At 30.1% G+C, this 24316-nt stretch overlaps 2 protein-coding genes across 2 annotated transcripts; both read right to left on the reverse strand.

The window, feature by feature from the left end:
• Positions 1-13797: 13797 nt before the first annotated feature.
• On the reverse strand, positions 13798-15384 carry LOC120249293 (protein ETHYLENE-INSENSITIVE 3-like 1a). Its single transcript, XM_039257798.1, has one exon. The coding sequence runs from the start codon at positions 15367-15369 to the stop codon at positions 13798-13800; it is 1572 nt and encodes a 523-aa protein (XP_039113732.1). The 5' UTR covers positions 15370-15384.
• A 5958-nt stretch (positions 15385-21342) lies between these two features.
• Positions 21343-22776, reverse strand: LOC120249294 (protein ETHYLENE-INSENSITIVE 3-like 2). Its single transcript, XM_039257799.1, has one exon. It carries the CDS (start codon positions 22723-22725, stop codon positions 21343-21345), a length of 1383 nt encoding a protein of 460 aa, XP_039113733.1. The 5' UTR covers positions 22726-22776.
• Between the last annotated feature and the right edge of the window lie 1540 nt (positions 22777-24316).

Below are 24316 nucleotides of genomic sequence, written 5' to 3' on the forward strand. Positions count from 1 at the left end.
AATTTAAGTTATATTTAATTACATCTCGATGATATTGAGTTAATGGAAGCGAAAAGATATGTGATGGGCCAAAAGCTAGTATACGCTGGTGTGGACGCAAAGCCTTCTTCACCCACAAAGCTTGGATCCTGCATGGGCTCCATGGGCTTTGAGATTATTATTATTATTATTATTATTATTATTAAAGTGAATAAATCATAATTAATAAAATACAAAAAAAAAACTTTAAAATTTATGTTCAGTTCAACTTGTAACGGTTCCGATTTGGTATGTAGTGAGTAGGTGGAGTCTAAAAAGAACTCATTGAAAACATTATAAGTTTTATATAAATAATTTTTCTTAAAATAAAAGGAAAATAAATAATGAAAACAGGATGACAATACAAAAGAAAAATAAACAAAACATGATTATTATAAAACATGATTATTATAACACAAAACAAAAGGACGAAATAAAACATTAAAAAAAAAAACATAATTTAGGCTGTGATTTTAGACTTTATTTCAAATACAAGCAAAGACAATAACCAAGGATTTGCATTTTGAAAGATATATCACCTTAAATTTATTATGTACTCTCTCCTCCGTATAAACATATCATATTCCCACCAAACAATTCTTTTAAATTTTTTAAAAATATAAAAAATGTTATAGCTTTCAGGAGGAAGTAAAAAATAAAAAATAAATAAGAATTATTCATCAAATTAATTTTTTTAAATATAGGGAAATTATAGAAAAATTGTAAATCCTCAATTTTTAGTTCGGAGATAAATGAAATATCAAGTAATATTCGTAATATTTTTTGTTATTCTTATAAATCATTAAAGGGTATTTGGCACAAAATTTAAAATATTATGATGGAAATATGAATTCTTGAGAATAGTAAACCCATAAATATTGTTTTGAGAATAATAAACCCAAAATTACTTCATGAGAATATATTACTAATACTAACTATGGGAATAATGCAAGAGAATAGTGTATACCTAATATCCCATAAAAATGTAAAAAAAAATAATTGGGAATAAATGGTTATTGAGAATAATTTTATAAATTTTATATAAAATATAAAAATTTCACATTTTATATTTACAAAAAAATTTAAATTAATCTCATACCAAACAAATCTTATAAGAAAAGATAAAATCATGCCGACAGACGACCATCAAAAGGCATCAAAAAGCCAAATTATTGGCATTGCCACAAAGTTTTGCACGGCTTGTTTTTTTTGCTTTGTCAAGTGGATGGTGTTTTCATCAATGTCCTACACTCTCATTTGGATTTGTTCCCACAATTTTATGTAAGCTACTTCTTGTAATATTACTAATATTTAACATGTTCCTTTATTCTTTTTATTAAATTATGCACATAGATAGCCATGTGTCTATTAAAAAAAAAAAATTCAAGATCTCTACTTTGTCTAGCTTTTAATTTTTCAAATAGTTAAATTGTTTTAAAAAAAATATTAGGGACTTGCTGTTAAGATTTATTTTTAAAAAAAATTGGTTGAGATATAAATTTATAAATTAAGCAATAGTTTAATAATTAAAAAATTTGACTCGCATATAGAAGATTGAGAATTTAATTTGTTTTTAATATAGGATTGAAGTATAATAATAAAAAATATAGGTGTTCAAGATAATTTGTCTATATTATTAAAATAATAATAAATAAATAATAAAAATACAATGAGTTGACAAAGTTGGTGTTTAGTAATTGATTGAGTTTGACTTGCATATATTGAAATTTAATGTGTAGGTCATTAACAAATCATAGCAACATGAATCACGGGCTCACAGTTGATAAGGTTGCCATTTATTTATTCCAATTAATATTGATCGTTGTGACCGTCAATTAAAAAAAATATATCGATGAATAAACATTGTACTTCATAAAAATATGATTAAATAAATTAATTTTTTAATTTGGCTATGTGCTTTTTTAAAAATGTGAACAGAAACCCAAAAAAACATACACATTTTATTATTATTATATCTTGATTATATATTATGACCGAGTCGAACTTTTAACATTTTACATGAGAATTTTGTATTTTAATCATTAGTTTATTATCATGGTAGTGTTTGTCTATTTTAATTAATAAGAGACTGAAAAAATAATTATTTAATAAAATATTCAAAACATTTATTTTTCTGGAAAAATAAATAATATTGAGTTTTATTTGGTTTTGCATTTATCTCTTTTAATGTGTGATAAGTAAGTTATTACAAATTGGAATAATAGTAACCTTTTTTTTTTTAAATAAAGGTCGATAAACTACAGATTTATTGAAAAAAAAACGATAGTACAAAATAGAAAACTTCTCACACTAGAGATGGCAACCTTAATTGAAAATTATCAATACATTAAATTCCTTATTAATATAATTTATTAGTAACAAGGTAACGTTTTTAGGTGCTTTGTACATAATTATGCAATGCTAAATTGAGAGCAATAAATGCGACTTTCTATTCTGGTCCATGCAATGAATTGTTTAATTTTATTCATTTTAATATCACAAAGTATATTTATCTATTGAAATTTAAATCAAATAATCAAACCTATCCACTTATAGTTTATTTAAAAATACATGTGGTTTTTATTTGATTAATAATTAAAACTTTTTATGTTGGATATATATATATATATATTTTTATTTATATTATTAATGTTATTTTAATGAACGTGATTAAAGAAATCACCATGGATGGATTTGGATTAATGTAAAGAAGCAATGACAAATACTTTTCTTTGTGCAGTGACTTGTTACTCTCAAGTCGTGCATCCATATCTTCTTTTGTCTATTTTTTACTTTGAAGACTTTGAAAAAATTCATTCTGCTTTTTCTTTAAAAGCAATGGGTTCAAACTCTTACGGAATGTTATCATTCTCAACACAAACTACTTTTTTTTTTTCTTTCTTTTTTTTTAACACAATTGCATAGATATATATTGTGAAAACAAATTAAATTTAACAAAAATATAATCAAAGAATAAAACAATGTTTTTTTTATTTATTGATATTTTTTCAAGAATCTCTGTATTCTTATTACAAGGGTGTATTAAAAATTTAAATATTAATTAATTATTTTTGCACATTTTCAGTGTGACTGTGATTTTCCTGAAAATATAATTGTAAATAAAATAAAATAAAAAATCTACTCGGAGTCATCCACAGAATTCAAGAAAACAACAAAAGTTCATTGTGATGCGTGAGAACATGAAATAGTGTGCCACTGACTTAGCATCATTGGCACACAAGTTCCCATATTCCGTTCATAAACTTATCTTTCTTTAGTTACCTTCTTTCAACGCTGCTTTTATGAAGTCAAACGTCATAACCCTCCTCAATAACCTACAAGTGTCCTATATATATATATACATATATACACACATGTGTGTGTGCAAGTGTGCAGCCTGTTTTATCAACTTGAAAAGCTTTGCAGGTTTGTCTTCTTGTTTAGTATAAGCCCCACAACCACCGCCCATTCTTTTGCTACCTCCTTTCTCTTCATTCAATCATGGCTTACAGAAACAACTTCATTCATCTCTTGCTCTTCTTTCTCTTATTCTCTTTCATAATCTCTCTTCCTCTCTCTGGTAAGCAATCTTTTTTTCTGCTCTATTTTCCTTCTTCTTCTACTTCTTCTTCATCTTTTCTTTTTTTTTTATTATTATTTTTTTGATGTTTTTGTGTTTTAATGTTAATAGAGAGCTTGGGAATAAGGAAGCATGGGTTTAGAGACTCAAAACATAAGGTTTGCTTTCCCTTTTTATTAGTTAATTTTAAGTTTCTCTATTAATTTTATGTTGAATGATGAGTTCATATATATTTGAGTGTTGTTGTTGTTGTTGAAGGTTATTGGTAGACAGGTTATGGATGTAGAAAAAGAAGAAGAAGAAATGATGATGATGAAGAGGATGGACTTTGAAATTAATGACTACCCTGGTTCTGGTGCTAACAACCGCCATGATCCTAAGACTCCTGCAGCACCATGAATTAGCTCACTCAATCCTCTCCCTAATTATGAGCTTATCTCTCTTTCTAGCTATTTACCATAACCTTCTTCTTTGATATGTGAATATATATGTGTGTGTGTGTGTGTGACTTTGTGACCTTAGTTTTAACTTTCATGTGTTTGTGTTAATAAATGATCATTTTGCCTAATTGCCAGAGTCTGATATTATGTATATTTTGAGCTAGAATATGAAATTTCTTTTGTTAACATGTCTTGGCGTGTCTTTGGTATTAATATGTGGTTTGAATTTAATGAACAAAATAAAAGAATATGTGTTTTCACTTTTTATATATGAAAAGAATATTGTGGTAAATAGATGAAAATATAATTAATATTTTATTATATTGTAATTAAATCACAAAAAAATTACAATTGATCTTTAGTCAACCTTCAGTTCTTATTAATGTCAATTAGTGATATTTTGACTAATGAATAATTAATTTTAATCATAAATTTACCTGTTTTTTGTAAGTATTGTATTCACTGGGGGAGGTCATATGATATTTCACTATCAAAAGGTGAAGATTTAAGTCATGAATTTGGTAATTAATTATTAAAAAAAATAATTGATTAAAATGGCAAGCAACATCAATTTCTTTAGTAAATTATTATTTTTAAATCAATCAATTTATTTGTGATTTTATAAAATTTGGACTATTTAGCAAGGGTATGATTATAACAAATGTAAGCCATTGAATTAATCAATTTAATTGCATCCTTTATATAAGTTAAAACACTACAAATATATATATATATATATATATATATATATATATATATATATATATATATATATATATATATATATATTGTATTATTTGCCTAAGTGTGAAGAAATTAATAATATCATTAAAAGAATTTTATCTCACGACCTTTATATTCTGCTTGAGCTCTATATAATTGAAATTTTAGTTAAATCTGTTAAAATGAATAAATGAATGAATAAATAAATAAATAAAACCAATTGCCTTGCACCAGCACAACATTCTTAATTCATTAATTTGTTTGATATTACCAAATTACTTTTTTGGGTTTTGAAAAATATATCCAAAAAAGATTAGTTCATATATATCCAAAAAATCAGTTCATGAGCGCAAGAGGAGTAGAAATTACCGGCAATCCAGAGAACATCACTTGGAGTAGTCTTCTATTTCTTTTGGCTTGGGAAGGCCTTTGTTACTAGAGGGTAGTCTTCGCCGATCCTGCCTCTACCTTTCTCGGCTCCCGTTGTTTTTCTCTAGCATGTTATTTTCTTATCTTTCTTTTTTTTCTATTCATTTCTGAATGCGGTGTGTTTTTTCTATTTTGTTTTTTTATCCAGTATGTTCTGTATGTTTTTTCTCTTCTTTTAATAAAACAGTAGTTTATCCATTTTTATGAAAAAAAAATTACACATAAATACTTACAAGTTTTTTTATTATAATTTAAGAATGTGTGTTTGAAAACTCCTTTTCCATCTCACCTATAAATCAGAATAAATAAATAAATACCTTGCGTTTGTAATCCCTTTGTTTTTTTAATTAACAAATTCATCGATGCATTAGGTATTATTTAGTTGGCATTTATTTATTTAAATAAATTATGTCCACAGCACAAAAATTCAAAACTACTCAATATTGTCTTTTTTTTTTATTGAAAAAAACTATAAACGATATATATTAAAACAAACAATTATAGATTCAATATTGTTTTAATGTTTTCATCTAGCACAACCTTTTTCCTTAACTCAAAATTAAAAAAGCTAAATGAAAACACTTCCTAAACTCTCTAGACTTTCGGAGCACACGGCCGATCGAGAACAATATCACCATGAAACCATTAACTTGGGAGTGATCCATTCCGGGCCCCTCCACCTTTTTTCTTGAATGTTGAATAAGACCATTGACACCTTCTGACCGTCTTCGTCTTCTCAGTTGTGGCTTCTTCTCTGTTGTTTATATCTAGTTCTTTTGCTTTTGGTGGCGCATCACCCCTGGTGATGATGGCCTCCTAGCTTGGTTGGATGTGTTTTCTTTCTTTTCTTATCTTTTGTTCATGTTCTTTAGTCTTTAACTTGTTTTTTTTAAATAAATTTATAATTTATTCAATTTTTATTAAAAAAAACATTTCATAAAATTAAATTATTATTATTTTTTTAACTTAATTCATTTTAATTAACAATAATGTTTTAAGATTTAGATGCAGTTTCAACTGCGAATGGCATTTTCTTTTAAAAATGTTTTGGTTTTTCCCGTCATTCACGAGATGTAAGAGCAAAACCATTGTAAGTATATATATTTATCAACAGGTATACGAAGTGTATTTAGTAAAAGCCCTACATAAAAGTTAGGAATTAATTATCCAATTTGTGTGCTTTCATTTAGCAATGTCAAATTTTAGGCTTTAAGCTAATATCCACACATAAAACTTGTTACTGTCATGTGTCATGTGTGTTCGACAGGATTTAAACTCGGAATATTTGAAAGTCTTATACCATATTTTTTGCAATGGGACATTATTGTTGAGCTAGAGACCCTTTAGTTATATATACATACATAAAAGAGTACATCATGGCGGGCCTAGGCTTGATGAACATGTTAAATAAAAAGATATTAAATTCCTTATCATGACATGCAATCTCATGCAAAATAGGCATGTTGCTATGATATAAAACAACATGCCTTTTTCATTAACATAATTAACGATAAAACAATCTTAAACAATGTTATGAAATCATTATCATTAATTTAGATGTATTTGTGTATACCAGTTTGGACCATTTGGCCCAACGCATGTCATATGATGGAGACATATATCTAATTGAGTATTATCTCATTCTTGCATTTGGTTACTGGTTGAAAAAAATAGCATATGTCAAGAGGGTTGATTACATATATAATATATATTTATATAGAGGTTCAATTACGCACACTCGTTGCTAGATAATAAATTTACAAACATGTGTATCAACCATTAAATTAAAATCCAATAATTAAATATTGATTAACAGTGTTTTTACATGGATTACTTAGTGTTACAGTGTCTTTCACACTAACTGAACTAAAACAGTTGGATTAAATATTTAAATAGTGGCATATCAATCCTCCCTGTCTAAGGTGATTTGGATCCCCCTCTCCCAAATAAACTGTAAACAAATAAAGATTCACTAACCCTTCGAAATAAACATTCACTAACTCTACTCTACACTAACCCTTAGAAATAAGCACTCACTAACTCTACTCTAACCCTTCGTTTGGATAGATCAGGTGTGATCCCTAAGTAATGGGATCACTATTACTTTTAGGTAGTGTTTGTTTGAAGGGATTTGGAGTTACATGTAACTCCAAATCCCTTACCTTTTTAAAATCCGGTGTTTGTTTTGATGTATTTCATTTTTCATGTGCTTTTGAAATCCCATCATTGAGGGATTTTGGTTTACGGTCAAAATGACCGTAAAACCAAATCCCGGGAGTTCAAAACCAGTATATATGCATATGTATATACATATATATATATATACAGAAATCTATACATATACATATACATATATACACATATACATATACATACATATATATACATAAATCTATACATATACACATACACATATACTTATATACACATACACATATACACATATACAAATACACATATACATATACACATACATATGCATACATATATATAAACATAAATCTATACATATACATATACACATACACATATACATATATACACATATATTTATGCACATACATATACATACATATATTTATATATACATACATGTATGTATATACATTCCCTAGATATACCTATATATAGTATGTTTACATATATAAATACACATATATATATGTATATATACACAAATATATACATATATGTATATGTATATATATATGCATATACGCAGACATATCCATACACTTATACACATGTTTTCCATCCAGATTTACAAATCCTTCCAAACAAACATAAAATCTTATAATACAATAATTCCAGTTACATCCAACCAAACACAAGATTTGACTGCACTGTATTTTGAAAGCCAAGTATTTCCAGTTACATTGTAACTAGAAATCCACTGCATTTAGAATTACATCCAACCAAACGCTACCTTAGTGCATACCCATATTTGGGTATGCACCATAAATTGTGGGATTAGGTTAGGGAGGGCTTTCATCCCAGAACCAGAATGGCCCCCGGGGGATTGCTAATCCTGATAGATAAAAATACTAATTATTTGGCCTAGAAAAAAAAAAAAATCTAATGACACCTTTTCAACCCTAATCCCAATGTGTTTTCATTTTCACACCTTCATATTACCCTGTAGTCGCCTCCACACCTGTTATCGCATTTGCCACTTGTCATGCCCCAAACACAGCTCTATGAACCTGGGACGCCGACAAACGGCCGTACACCTACAAGGCCGAAACCATGTAGGCATACAAGGCCTCAAAACCTGATCCAAAACAGAACAAAAAATCAAACTCAGTGGATTGCAAAAACCAATATAAATTTATACAAATAAAACATAGCCACACAAAAAAACGGGACTTAATACATGCTAATACTCGACGGTTGCCTAACGATCCTCGCTAAGCTATCCGCCACTCAACTCTACTCTTGATTTGAAAAGATATTAAACAATAAATTATGAGCTTGACAACCCAGTAAGCACCCACTAAAAAATTATAGGAATCATTTACAAAAATAAAAAATTATCAAAATCAAAATCAGAAATCAAATTTATTTCAAATAAACATAGATGTCAAAACCAAGCATATAGGTCCCCCAAACAACTATTGCCAAAACAAAATAACAGAACTCATATATTTATCCTCGATGACCCGAGCCAGAATATCAAAACTCATAAGTTTACCCTCGGTGACCCGAGCCAGATTTATCAAAGGCCGTTATTCTTCATCGACGGAAAGCGGTGGGAAACTATAGTTTTTATATCAGAGTACATGTCGACACGGTCAGTGTTTAACCCCCAGTGACAGGGTTATTGCAAAGTTAGTTTGGGGACTACGAGTACTTTGTCAAAATATTTCATGTTCACAAAACAATAAACTATCAAAATTCATACTAGACAAAATGCAAGTAATTTGCAGTCACATTATCCCATTTTTATCATATCAAAATAATCCAGTTAATTGAATCCAAACATGAATAGATAATAAAGAAAAACACAATAGTAATTAATCAGAAAGTAAATAAATATCTGGAATTCAAAAATTAAGTAATCTAAATGTAAATAAAATATTTAAACATTTCAATTAATTCTAATCCAAAATAAAATATCATTAACTGGAACTTTAAAATAATTTAAAATAATTCCAAAAATAATAATAAATAAATACATAAAATCATTATTTTTCTCAAAATTTTCAAATGTTCAGAAAACTAGGGTATATACATATAATATGATTTATATGTAGGATACTTACATGATTAACAGCCAGATTTTTGAATTCTTACATCAATCGAGTATTTCTCAGGAAGTCCTAATTTGGGAATAACCCATCAGAATTACAAGTAAACAAATTCTAAAATTCACACGAATGCAAAAACAAATCAAACACTAACAAAATTACCAAGGTCAAGACCAATAACCAACTCACCTACAAACCTTAAGATTAAAATCAGCGTAGCTTTGCAAATTCTAACCCAAATAAAAAATTTCAAACTTATGAGAAAACTAGGCATCTTCATCTAAAACATATCCAAACCTCACAATGATTTGAGACCTACATAATTTAAGCCACCAGTATTAAAAATCATACTTATGTAAACCAACAGTTTCAGACATGCCTATTGCAATAAAAAATATCTCACAACATATAACTTCAAAAGTAATACAATCTTCCTGACAATAAGATAACTTAGAAATGAACAACTTTCCTATTTTTTACCTTATCCAATTCAATCTTCATGATTATCAAAAATAACCATAATTCTTCAGGCTATGCACAAAAATATCATCTGAGACACTTATACCAATAGGGCTATATCTCACAAACTACAGATGCATAAAATTTGAAAATTTTCAGGTAATTAGGTAACATCAAAATATATAACTTTTTTATATTACTCTTCTCCAAATTCCATTTACAAGACCATCAAATTGTCTAAGTAATCGTAATGTTCTCTGCAGAAATAGTATTGAGCACACCTATAGAAATCTGCTCATATCTCACAATTTACATGGCTAAAAATTCTAAAATTTTGCAGAGTCAAATATAACATCGTCCTATATAACTTTATTATATAAATATAAATCTAAAATAGAACTTACAATTACGAAAATAATCAAAAACTGTTCAAGGGCTGAACAGAAATCCTGTCTGCGTCACCTGCGTCTAAAAATTTATAATTTGCAGGATACTACTCCAAAAATTCTGAAATTTCGTAGTAAGCTAAAAAAGATCTCGATCTACAATTTTTCTATTCTGATCTCTTCCAAATTCCATCTCTAGATCTTCAAAATAAATTAGAGATCTCTACTATGCTAACAGGGACTTTCTGAATTTTATCCTCAAACTAAAATCAATTCTCACCAAACCATAACCCTAACTAGTAACATGTCACAAACAAGCATAAGAAAGAGCAATAACAAAAACTCAGAACCTTACCTCAACAATAACAGTGAAATGAAATCCGTGACGATGAGACCCTTCTCCCGTCCTCGTCGCCGACACCACCCGTAAAAAGGAAGAGAAAGAGACGAGGCAAGTCTCTCTCTCTCTCTCTCTTTCTCTCTTTTCAACCTTGATCTAAAACCGAAAAAAAAACTGAAGAGACGGCTAGGGTTTTGAAACTAAAGAAAAACAAAATCAATGGCTAAGATTGAAAGTAAAACCAACGGCTAGGATTAAGAGATAAAAGCAATAGCTAGGATTTGATTAAGGGGTGGGGCTCACACCAATCCTCGTCGCTTCCGTCGCTTATTATTAGGCATTTCTGCTTATTATTTTGAGGTGGTGCTTAGTTATTTAAATTTTTGTTTATTATTAGGCATTCATGCTTATTATTTTGAGTTTCTGTTTAATATTTGGTATTCTTGCTTATTATTTTGAATTGATGCTTATTTATTTAAGTTTTTGTTTATTATTTGGCATTCCTACTTATTATTTTTAAGTTGGTGCTTAATTATTGAAGTTTCTATTTATTATTTGACTTTTCCATTGAGTATTACATCCTATATTATATGCTCATACTTATTATTCTAAGTTGTTACTCATTATTATATATTTATATGTATTATTATTAGCTAATGGCAGTGATCCCACAGACATAATTGTATATATTGTTAAAAAAGAATAATTATCATTAACATTCATTAATCAATTAAAGTTTTTTAATTAATAATCTTTCCAAAGTTTATTTTATAAGTGAATAACTTTATCATTGACTATGCACAAACATATATAATTTCACTTATTTAAAGTTAGGGGTGCAAAAGTAATTTTACAAGTTTTAATACTTTTTCCACATTCCTAATCCTATTGCCTTTTACCAAATACAGTTTTGGTTCTCAATTCCATTACTTCGTTCACATCCCCGTCCCATCTCTTATTCCCCATCCCTATTCCCAAAACCAAATTAACGGAGGGTAAGTACATCAAAACCCGATATTATTCCAATTACTGTTTCACTCACTATCCTCTTCCATGTGTCTATCTCTTTCTTATCCTTCCGCACTTTTACTTTTTTGGTTTCTATGGATGTTCTAAGAACGTCCCTAGATAATTTATTGCCATTTATATATATATATATATATTCCTTACTTAAACATTCATTCAAACACTTATTAATATTAGTTTATAGGCACAATGGTCGAGTTGTTTAAGTACTTGGCTTCCATACAAAAAGTTGAGAATTTGATTCCCTCCCAATACATAGTTAAGACATAAATAGTGTGGTGTGTATAATGACTTGTCCATTCAGATCGTTAAATATATATATAGGTAACAGTGCTCTTAAAAGAAGATTTTTTTATAAAAATAAATAAATTAGAATTTATTGAAGAAAGGAACCAGAGTTATATAGGACAACAAAAACAAAGCTAGGGCTCTAATAAATAAGAAATAAATAAATAAAGAAAGAAAGACGACATGGGGGTAAATTTTTTACTATGTCAGTAAATTTTGACTCATTTTCACTTTATATCACCGAACTTCAATTTAGATCAATTTAGCCATTTAACTTAAATTTAATTTCAGTGGGCAATAAATCAAGAATTTTAACCCCCAATTGATTTTATGACTATTTGAAAATCCGAGTTAGTCCTCCTAATGACATATTATTAAATCTATTGAAGGTGTTTATGTCATCGAAAAAGAGCCGCATTATTCATTTGAGGATCAAAATCCCTTGATTTAAAATCAAATTAAAGTTGAATGATCAAATTGATATAAATTGATGTTTGATAATTAAAGTGAAAATAAAATAAAGTTTAATGAACTACTAAAAAATTTAAATATTAGAAATGAAAAGAGGCACGTAGACAAGAAAAAGGCAGGAGAAGGACAACACACGTAACCCATCATACCAAAAAACAAAAAAAAAAAAATCTTAAAAATAATTGTAATTATTAATTTGATTAGCAGTTTTGTGTATGTCGTCTCTACATAACCCGCGTGGTGTAGATTTTTATATTTAATTTTGGTTATTTGCAGAATATTTTAGGGTCTTAAATAAACTGGCATAGAGGATATGTCTACTAGTTAATAATATATATTATGTAATAATGTTATTAAAAATATTACACAGTAGAGGACACTTGCATTATACTAGAATTATTATTTATGATTATGATCTTGATACAAAAGACTAGCTAGACTAATTCCCCTTATATAGGGATAATAAGATATTTCTAGATTGCTTTGCCGGACCTTTTCATCATTTAATCAACCAACAAACCACTCAAATATGTTTCATAACAATTTATTCAATTTTTAAAAAATAAAAATATTTTTTTTTTAAGCCAAATAGGACTAATGCAATGAAATGGCGTAGGAGCGTGAATGGTGGGGAGAGGATGAACACTTCCCAGCATAGTGAAAAAATATGTGAGCATGAGTGATTGGGCAGTGGGTCAAATCTCTCCGTCATCAGTACTGTAGTACATCTGTGATGCTATTGAAATACTGTAGAATATTGTATAGTAATATTATATTCATTGGATCCCTGATGAGAGAAGTCGTATTCTCCACTTCTCCGGGTTGTAGAGTAAAGAAGATTTACTATTGTAAAATTATAATTTTTAAGATATTATCTTGGGCGCAAGTGGCAGGTTATCATTGTTACACATGTTAGCCCACCCAAAAAGTAAATCTTTAGAGGATCGCTGTAACTTGTGTATCACCGTATGTATCCCTTTCATAATCTTTTATAAAGTGGTGCTTGTCCCATTTGTATTAAAAAAAAAAAAAAAATTATAGTGATAAACTAGATATTAATTTCTATTAATTTCTGAAAAACTTTCTTAAATGGATGGATGCCAACAGCCTAAAGCTATTTGGACCTGAGTCATTAGTACCATAATTTGGGCCATTAATCATTGTGGACCCAAATTTAGTTTACGACCAACACAGTGACCAACTGACATAACAGAAAATATAAAAAAGGAACTAACATCATGCATGCCTTTCAATCCATTCCAGAAATCCAACTATGCTATTCTCTCGGTCATCAATGTACGTCTTCCCAAAGAGGCTCTTGTTCATCTTCTTGCTGCTGCTGTTGTTCTAGTTGTTCTTGTTGATTGTAGTGGTGGTGGTGGTGTTGTTGTTAATTCTCAGTTTGATTGGAAAGCAACGGAATAGGCGAACTCACTGTAGGTAAATCGAATGAAACCCCAAAATCACCAGTGAAATCGAAGAGGTCCAGTTGGGTGTCATGCTTCTTCTCAATATTGGAACTCTGATGGAAATCATGGCTTTCAAGTCTGAAACCAAAGTTAGAACTAAGAGGATCATGTTGGCTGAGAAGATCCATATCAAGGTTTTCTTCTATCATTTCTGCAAAGTCAGCAGTGAATGGTTGTACTCCAAGCTCTTGTTCTTGGATTGAATTACTACTGTTCCCAACTTCAAAACTTGATCCTATTTGAAGATGATGTTGTTGAAGAAGTTGCCGCTGTTGCTGATGATGATAATGAGGAGGACTAACTTCAACTGGGACTTGATGGCCACTAAAGTTGAACCCCATGTTTGAGATGCTATGAAAATGGGGGCCATTTGCCATGGCTGACCTTGGATGTATATGTAGCTGTAGCTGCTGCTGATCTTGTTGCATGACTTGTTGCTGAACATGCTGATCTTGAGAGTGATGGAATGGTTTATTAGTGAAGACATTGTTGCCATTCATAGTGTTGTGAAGGAAACTAGTGATGGGAATGCTAGGAGAAGTGAATTTACGGTACGTACACACCATTTGATGGTTGTTCCTAGCATTGAGAGTGATGAATCCATTATTAGGATCATGATGAAGGCACTGCCAATTCTCACAGGTATAAACATACTTAGTACCAGATCCTTCTCCTGCCTCACAAGCAGCTGGTAACGACTGTCTCCATTTCTCACCTTGTTGCCTTCCCACTCTTATGATCACACCATCGTCTAGTTCTTCATCACTTTTATCCATATAGACATCATACTGATCTTGTGATAATGCATCACTAATGGTTTCCAATGGAGTTGGAATGAATGCATTTGGGTTTTGCTGCTTGTATAAGTTCAGCTCTTGATTGAGAATCTCATGCCAAATGGTACTCTCCTTGTATGACATTCTATCTTGGAGGCATTTGGAATGCCACACTAGAATATTGATCTTTTCTATATCGGGCATAAGGTGTTTGATCACCGCCGTCAAGACCGCCACCTTGAACATCTTTTTCAAGTCATGTGGCTTCTTAAAAGGTGGTGATTCCATGTTCTCCGGCAAGTTCATAGGTGGCCACCAAGTTTCTCTCCCAGTAGGCCACCATGGTGGTGCAATCCCTTTGTCCAAAGGGAACTTCCTTTGAGGTGGGTCACAGTGTTGTATAAGAGCCGAAAGAATAGAACCCAGTGTTGAATCTTGGAGCTGTTGTAGATCGTGCTCCTTCACCAGTTGATCTTCTTCATGGCCATCAACTTGCTTATCAATTGCACAAATCCTTTCGTTGTATTTATTAATGGCCAAAGAAGCATTTCTTTCGAACCGAACTTTTTCCTTCCACCATTCTCTAAGAGATTCGGAGCAGGCATTGATGGCTTTACCGTCCTCGGTGATGATCCCGTAGACGAAGCCTTTAGCATTGCACTCATCCATGATTTTTATCATCATCTTTAGAATGGTGTCTTGAGCTCTTGATAACATTTTCTTCTGTGCCTCTTCTTGTCGTTGTGCTTGGTTTGATGCTTCTGCTACTTCGCTAGCTTTGATTTTTCCCATTTCTTTGGTTCTCCCTAGCATGCTCATGCCCATGTCTCTTTGAGCAAACATAAACATAACCCCATTTGCATCAAAATTAATAGCATCTGGTGCTACTGCTTCTTCTTCTTCTTCTTCTTCTTCTTCTTCTTCTTCTAGTTGTTGATCTTCTTCTTCTTGTTCATTTTGAGGAATTTGTAGGGGTGGAAGTGCTTCTTCTCTAGGTTGTGTTGTTGTTGCTGGATGATCATCTTGTTTATCCTCAACAAGAACATGGGGAGTATTTAGAGCAGTATGAAGAATCAAAGCACCATAGTCTGGTACATTCCTGTTGGGATTATCTAATAGAAGTGGAGTTTCAACACTCTTTTCTTCAAAGTAGTTTCCTCTATGTGAATCATACGACATCTTTGTAGTTTTTATGACAATTTGAGAAATCCTATAGACCCAAAAACCATTAAAAAAAAACTCAATTAAAATATAGAGTTATGTAATTAAAAAAAAAATTTAGTTTCTTTTTTCAGGGTGTTCTGTACAGTTTTCTATTCCAATAAAATTGTAGTTTATCCATATTTATTTAAAAAATAAAATAAAATAAAAGATAACCACACACTCAAATGTATTAGAAAAATTAGCAATAAATAAACTTATTCATTAAAGAAAAGCAATATATATATATATATATGATCTAGTAAACAAGATTATATATATTTAGTTTATTAGCAATATATTGTTTTAAAAAATATTAACAAATGAAATCAATGGGAAAATCAAAACCTTGATATATGCATAGATTTAGATATAGATCATACCAGAGAAATCAAAAGCACCATAAAAAAATAAAAATAAAAACAAATTGAGAAATAGAAGAAAATTAAACGTTGCAACTCAAAAGAGAATGAGAGATGTAAAGCATACTGGTAAAAGGAAGCAGGATGATGCTCATCAAGCTTCTCTTTGTTGTTCACTAGTAATCCTCTCTATCTCTGTGTGTTTGTGTGTGTGTGTAACTCTGAGATAGAGAAGAAGGAATGAAGAGTAGAGTTGAGCAATTTGAAGAGGGGGAGTGGGGGGTGTTTATATAGAAATGGAGGTTCAGGCATTTACCTTCAGGCGGAATGCACCAAAGGGGTTTTTTTGGCATTAATTAAATGCGCTCTGCAATTACTGTTTTACCCAAGTTTATTTATTTTCAATAAATAAAATTTAATATTAATTTTGTTTTTATACATTGCTATGTTGGCTTATTACCTTGGTATTTAGTTGTCATGGTCAGCCAATTTATAGGAATGACTATTCAATATCATATAATAAAAAGAAGAAAAAATAATAAAATAATAAAACATATTATCATTTTGTCATGTTAGTCATTTAGTTTAACATAATGAATTTTGTATGAGGTAACAAATCGTGAATAAAAAAATCTTAAGAACGTTAATCCATTAATTGCAATTTGAGAAAGAAGTGACGACAATTACATCAACAGTACAAGTTATCATTGTACTGTTTATTTTTTTTATTCATCTAGCTAAATTTAATGAATTTTTTATCGTAACTGATCTAAAAAGTCTTAATTACTCTATGATTTTCAAGTCAATTTTTTTTATTAACTATAAATTATTTATTCAATTTTTATCAAAATCAAAAGATTTGTAGAATTTTTTCAATTCATTTCCATCTCATCTCATGATATAATTAATAATTATATATTAATTTTTTAGATAATATTTATAAATACATATTTGGTAACAATATTTAATTTATGGGCACTCTAAAATTGGAGGGCAAGCTGGTCATTAGACAAGAGACTACAATGGAAACTAGGAAAAGTTCAAAAGTACATATCATTGAAAAAAAATGGTGCAGTGGTAAGCCTTATGCATGCATCTTGGTGGGCGAAGCCATATATGTATACTAATAAAATGAATTTAATAGTTGTAAATAAACCATTAGCATAGATTAATTGGATGATGATGATGATTAATGAAAAACATTTAATACCTTCTTTTCTCCAGGGTATTGTATTGATGGAGAGCAGCTGGCATAACCTTAAATAGGATATAGTTTAAAATAACTAAAATATATACCATTCTTAGGATATCCGGTTGAAATGAACAAAATTATTTTGCATTAGTAAAAAATTGTGGCATATATGGTAAATATTAATATAAAAGTTTTGGTTTTTTGAATGTATATATATATATATATATTCATTAAAAAAACCAAAACTTTTAATATATATATATATATGTTTGCATATATTGTGATTTAATGTGAATCTGTAAATGTATATGAATAAAATAAAATTTATTATTAATTAATGCTTTGTTTGATTTATATAAACTGACAATAAATTTGAATAGATTATGCCCTTAATCATTTTTGAGGAAATGAATAAACACTTTTCAAAAAATATTTCTTAGAAACAACTTCAAAATATTTTTGAAGAAATGATTTGTTAGATTTTACTAACCTTTCACACTTCAATTTCGGACTGTTCTAATTAATGATCAAGAGGATTTCAATACTTGGCCACTAGAAAAAAATTGGAACCTTCTCTATTAAGTTCTTCTACAAGTTCTTAACATATGGAGGGATTCATAGTCAGCTTTACCCGAAGTTCTGGAAAATTCAATCCCTAAGCAAAATCACTTTATTCTATTGGTTTGTATAGAAAAACAAAATTCTTATTCTCGCAAACCTCTTCAAAAAGGGTTGTAATCTAAACGCCACACACACATTTGTGTTCTCTGTCACAAAAATTCTGAGACAATGGAACATGTTTTTCTTAGTTGTAAATTCTCGGAGTAAATTTGGTCCTTCTTTAAACAAATCTTTGCTCCAGACTCTTCTCTGTCCTCAGTTTCCAGAATTTGGATCTCCTAAATCCCATCTTTAAATTCTAGCCATCAAAACCTGTGAGATTTCAGTTCCAGGGCAATTATTTGGAATATTTGGCTGGAATAGAATAATGGCATATTTCAATTAAACTGCTTATTTCTTCATTCTATATTTTTTAAGACTGCTAATATGCTTCTCTTGGTTTTCAGCAACTTCAGAGTCTCATCAGCAAACTAACCTTGAAGCCTCCCAGAGGATCAAGTGCTCCCTTAGCTTCATGAGCGCAAGACTCGCAGTTCACACCGGCGATACAGAGTGCAACCTAAATCGGGAGTAGTCTTCTCCATCTTGTAACTCGGGCAGGCATGTGTTACCAGACGATAGTCTTCATCGGCCCAACTTCACTTTTCCTCTTTTCTGTGTTGTTTTTTTTTCAACACTTTATGTTCATCACCCTGGTGAGGATTTTAGTCAGTTTACTTTCTTTTGTTTGGGTTTTTGTGTTTGTCTGTGGTTGTCTTTTTTTTCCCTGTTTTTTTCAATAAAATTATGGTTTGAGAAGCAACTTATAATTGCAAGTGATGATATTTAATTGTCATTGCATGCCCGCTTGAAAGAATGTTGACTATTAAATATAATATAATTAAAAATAAAATTAAAAATAACTAAAAAATAATATTAACGTTAATATTATCAGTTCAGTCATCTGGTTGACCATAATAATTTTCACATCATGTAATAATTAATTTATAAATAAAAAATCTTTAGAAAGTAAAACCCGCAAATGCAATTTCATAAAGAAGTGTAATGAACATAATAGTATAAGTTATCATTGTTTTTTTTTTTCCTTTGTTCATCTAATTAAATTTAATAAACTTTTTTATCGCAACCAATCTAAAATGAAAGACTTCAATTACTCTATGATATTCAACTCAGAAGTTTTTCTTTTATCAACTATAATGCATTTATTCAATTTTTGTCAAAATTAAAAGATTTGTAAATTTTTTGGTCCATTTCTATCTCACAGATAAAGTTTCTGATAATTATATATATATATCAAACTTTTTTGGATAATTTTTTATGAATAATACATTTGGTAATGAAATCTAATTTCTAAATACTCTGAAATAGGAGGGTAAGTTAGTTATTAGACAAGAGACTACAATGGAAATTAGGAAAAATTCAAAAATATTATTGTAAAAAAAAAAAGGTGAGGTAGTGAGGTTTATGCATGCATCTTGGTGCCCGAAGACATTTATGTATACTAATAAAGTGAATACAATGGTTGTAAATATTCTCTTAGCATGATTGGATGATGCTGACCGATTGGCAACCATCAGATACTTTCTTTTCTTTGGGTACGTATTGTCTTGATAGAGAAAAGTTGGCATGACCTTAAATGAAATATAGTTTAAAATAACCAAAATATATGCTATTCGCATATGTCTGGTTGAAATAAATAAAATTATTATGTATTGGAGCAAAATTGTGATACATTTAGTAAATAATAATTTTAAAATTTTGGTATTTGAATTTTAATTTTTTTATATAAAAAATGATTTAATGTGAAACCTGTAAATGTATTTGTATATAAAAAAAATATTACTAATCAATGCTTTGTTTGCATTATATAGATTGATAATAACTTTGAATTGATTATATTCTTAATCATTGATTATGTCCTCAAAATTTGAAAGGATGTATCTATGCGTCTCTTTTCTAATGTTTTAAATGAATAAATATTCTCCAAAAAATATTTCTTAGAAATAACTTGAAAATGAGTTGATGTTGTCTCAATAATACACACACACACACGTATATATAAATTTAACCATATCATCTTTTTTTTGGCTAAGTATCTTCTTCTCATGATGATTTTATCATAGTAATAAGGAAAAACTATCAAAATTGTATATGGGATGCAACTTATAATTGCAAAATGTATGCATCTCTTAAATTTAGACTGTTATAAAATTTGTAATTTAACTTGCTCTTATGTAGGTGCATGTGTAAAATAAATTATATTATTGATTAATCCATGGATCAATCTATCTAAATAGGAAATAATTTTGAGTATATTGAGGTGTTCATTTTTTAAAATAAAATTCTAATTCTTTTCTACCATGCTAAATGAATGAAGATTTTCAAAAATATTTTTTAACCACAATTTAGAAATGCGGAAGTGTTGTCTCAATAAAAATACATAAATTCCATTTAACATTTAAATAACAAAGTCGTTGTTAGTTATCTGTATTTGTTCATTGTGACATAAATCATAATAATGGAGAGGAGCTGGCGTAATTGTATTTCGATATATAGATAATAATGATTAAATAGGTACTACTAGGATAATACATGTCCCAAATGAACCAAATTATTTGACATTAATATATTATTTTTGACACATCAAATAGATAATAACTAGAGGATTTTATTTTTATTTACTTATAGAAATAACTTGTAATTATCATATGCTCGTTGATTTAATTCATTTTTTCTTTCAAAAATTTTAGGTATCATCAACCATTGGACAGCCCAATGGTATGACACCAAAGTGTAAAAGGTCCCTCTTCGACAGTACTGTTCCCCATATTGTTCATCTGGGATTTTTGTATTATTTTTGTACTGTACATATACTGTATATCCAGGCTCCAGTACTGTTTGGTATTTTTTATACGCATAGAAAAATGCGTTTGTCGCCTATTATTAAAAAAAAAAAAAAATCTAGCTATCATAATATTATCAAAATTAAATAATCAAATTTGATTCAATTTGAAAATGCTACCTATGAGTTGGTATTTCATTTCTATTTTAACTCAAAGGGTTGGATCTCATGACAAGTCCATATGTGTGTGTGTATATAAACAGCAAATACCATTAATTTTTTTTTATGAAAAACTAATTATTTCATTATGGAGAAATAATATAACTGCTTAGACAAACACACGCGATCAGCATCTAATATCCATATAAAATCTTATTTTTCAAACAATCAATATAAATACTATCTAGTATTCATAACAATTAAACACCATCATAATCCCAACTATTATGGCACTTGCAGTCATCATAACTCTCTTACACAGGTTCTTGTTTCTGTTCTTGATGTTGGAGATGCTGTTGATGCTGCTCCTCAGTTTGAACAGGAAGCAATGGAGCAGTAGTTGAACTTGAACCCACTGTAGCTAAACCAAGTGAAAGCCCTGAACCACCAATAAAATCCAAGAGTTTGGATTCGTTCTCATGTTTCATGTCAACAGTGTGGCTCTGATGGATGTCATGGCTTTGAGGACAGAAATCATAGTTAGCACTACGGCCATGTCTGTTGAGAAGATCCTCTTCAAACAAGCAAGCTCTCCTCCCAGAGTTACTGATCAATGGTTGTCCAAACTCTTCTTCTTCTTGGATTGCATTGCTACTACTTCCAACTTCAACCCTTGTTCTTGTGACACTTGATCCCATTTGAAGATGATGATGAAGAGGAGGAATAACTTCAAGAAGAACTTCATGCCTACTAGAGTTGAACCCCATGTTTGACATGAAACTAGTGATAGGGATACCAGCAAAAGTGACACCACCATGGATACACACCAACTGATGGTTGTTCCTAGCATTAAGGGTGATGAACCCATTGTTAGGATCATGGTGAGGACATTGCTGATTCTCACAAGTGTAAGCAAAGCGAGCACCACATGCTTCTCTTGGTAGCCAACGTCTCAGCTTCCCTCCTCCTTGTCTTCCGGCTCTCAAATGACCACCATCATCATCTTCGTCTTCACTAACATCATACTGTTCTTGTGCTAGTGGGTCAATACTGGTTTCCGGCGGAGGTGGAATAACCGCATCTGGATTTTGCTGCAAGTATAATTTCAGCTCTTCCTTGATAATCTCATGCCAAATGTTATTCTCCTTTGCTGACATTTTATCTTGAAGACATTTGGATTGCCACACTAGAGTCTTGATCTTTTCTATATCCGGCATAAGGTGTTTGATGACCGCAGTTAAGACAGCTACCTTGTACATCTTTTTCAAGTCATGTGGTTTCTTGTAAGGTGGCAATTCCATGTTCTCCGGCAAGTTCTTAGGTGGCCACCAAGCTTCTTTCCCAGTAGGCCACCATGGTGGTGCAACACCATTGTCCAAAGGGAACTTACGTTGAGGTGGGTAGCAATGTTGTATTAGAGCTGAGATGAGAGCACCCAATGTTGCATCTTGGAGTTGATCAAGATAGTACTCTCTCAATGATTGATCTCCTCGGCCATGACCATCAACTTGATCATCCATTGCACCAATTGTTTCCTTGTATTTATCGATGGCTAAGGGAGCGTTTCGATCGAATCGAACTCTCTCTTTCCACCATTTTCTAAGGCTATCAGAACAAGCACTGGCCGCCTTATCATTCTCGGTGACAATCCCATAGACGAAGCCTTGGACGTTGCACTCTTCCATGACCTTTATCATTGTCTTAAGAATGGTGTCTTGAGCTCTTGATAACTTTTTCTTTTGAGAATCTTCTTGATGTTGTACTTGGTATGATGCTTCTCCTCTGAATCTCCTTAGCATAGATTTTTCTCTTTGAATTCCCTCCTCCACTTGACTTATTTGTACTTCTTCCTCTTTGGCATCCATAAGCATGTCTTGAGCAACCATACCATCATAATTAGCAACATTATTTGTTGCTAGCGCTACTTCTTCTTCATCTCCTCCTCCTCCTTCTTCTTTATGTTGAGGAATTTCTAATGGTACTGGAGTTTTAGTTTCTTCTTTTGCTTTCATTGAGACATCACCAGGAACATTTTCAGTAACATTTTTGGGTGCATTTAGTGGATCAAGAATCAAAGCACCACTGGGATTGCCCAACAATATTTGTGCCATTTTATCACTCTTTTCAGAGTGCTTTTCTATTTGTGAGTCATGTGACATTTTGTATTTTTTACAAAAAGGTCATTGCAGACTACTCTGTGGATGCAAAACCATGAAAAACTTCAGTTGAGATAAACACATCAGTTTAAATAAAAATAAAATAAAAATGAGCCAATAAATATAGAAGATATTATATATATATATATATATATATATAACATCCTCTCAACATTATATATGCATAAGAAGAAGATTTAAAAAGTATAAATGAACATTGTAATCCAAAAAGCAATACCAGAAGAAATTAAACCAAAGGGGGCAATCATGGCGAAACCTTGACATTGATAAGCTATCAAGGAATCATCATCTTTCGTGCATGTACCTATATATATATATACAGAACAATTAAAAGTCATTACAAATTAAAACAAAAGAAGAGATGCATGTAAACATACAGTTGGGGAAGGAAAGAGGGATGAAGCTAAAGCAAGCTTCTCTTTGTTGAAACGCTGAGCCTGTCTTTGTCTCTAACCCAATTGAAGGAGAAGGATTAATGGAGATTGGCATGAACACTTAGAGAGTTGGGGATTTGGGAGGGTTTATATAGGAATGAAACTCCATATATGTAATGTAAATGGGATGGATGAACCTGATTTATTTCTTAATTTGAATTAAATGCACTTCATAATTACCATTTTACCCTATTTTTAGGTTTTGTTTAATACACATAAATAAAAATAAAATTAAAAATGATTATACATATTTTATTTTTAAGTTACTTAATATGAAATTATGATTTTTTTCATATTAAAAATACAACATTAAAATTACCTATTGAAAATTTGTATGAATGACTTCGATATATTAATATTTTTTATGTCCAGTAAAAAGATACGTTGATGTCTCTATCACATGTAATAAAAAACCGTCAATAATAATCGTATGAGTTATAACTATGCTTTTATTGCTTCTTTCCATCTTTCCGCATAATCAAGCATAAGTAAGACACTTTATCCATCTTTTGATAATCAATCATAGAACTTATTTTATTAATTATAAATTATTTACTCAATTTTTATTAAAATTAAAAATGTATAAAAATTGAAATCGGTTATAAAATGCTAATTCATTCACATGAATAAAATTAATAATTATATCTTTACAAATTTATTAGGTTAATTCACCTAAA

This window comes from Dioscorea cayenensis, chromosome 19 (assembly GCF_009730915.1).
Source record: "Dioscorea cayenensis subsp. rotundata cultivar TDr96_F1 chromosome 19, TDr96_F1_v2_PseudoChromosome.rev07_lg8_w22 25.fasta, whole genome shotgun sequence".
NCBI lineage: Eukaryota > Viridiplantae > Streptophyta > Magnoliopsida > Dioscoreales > Dioscoreaceae > Dioscorea > Dioscorea cayenensis.

What these genes read in the sequence shown, in the direction of transcription:
- LOC120249293 (XM_039257798.1), bottom strand. Translation starts at nt 15,369, where the DNA reads ATGTTATCAAGAGCTCAAGACACCATTCTAAAGATGATGATAAAAATC.
- LOC120249294 (XM_039257799.1), bottom strand. Translation starts at nt 22,725, where the DNA reads ATGATAAAGGTCATGGAAGAGTGCAACGTCCAAGGCTTCGTCTATGGG.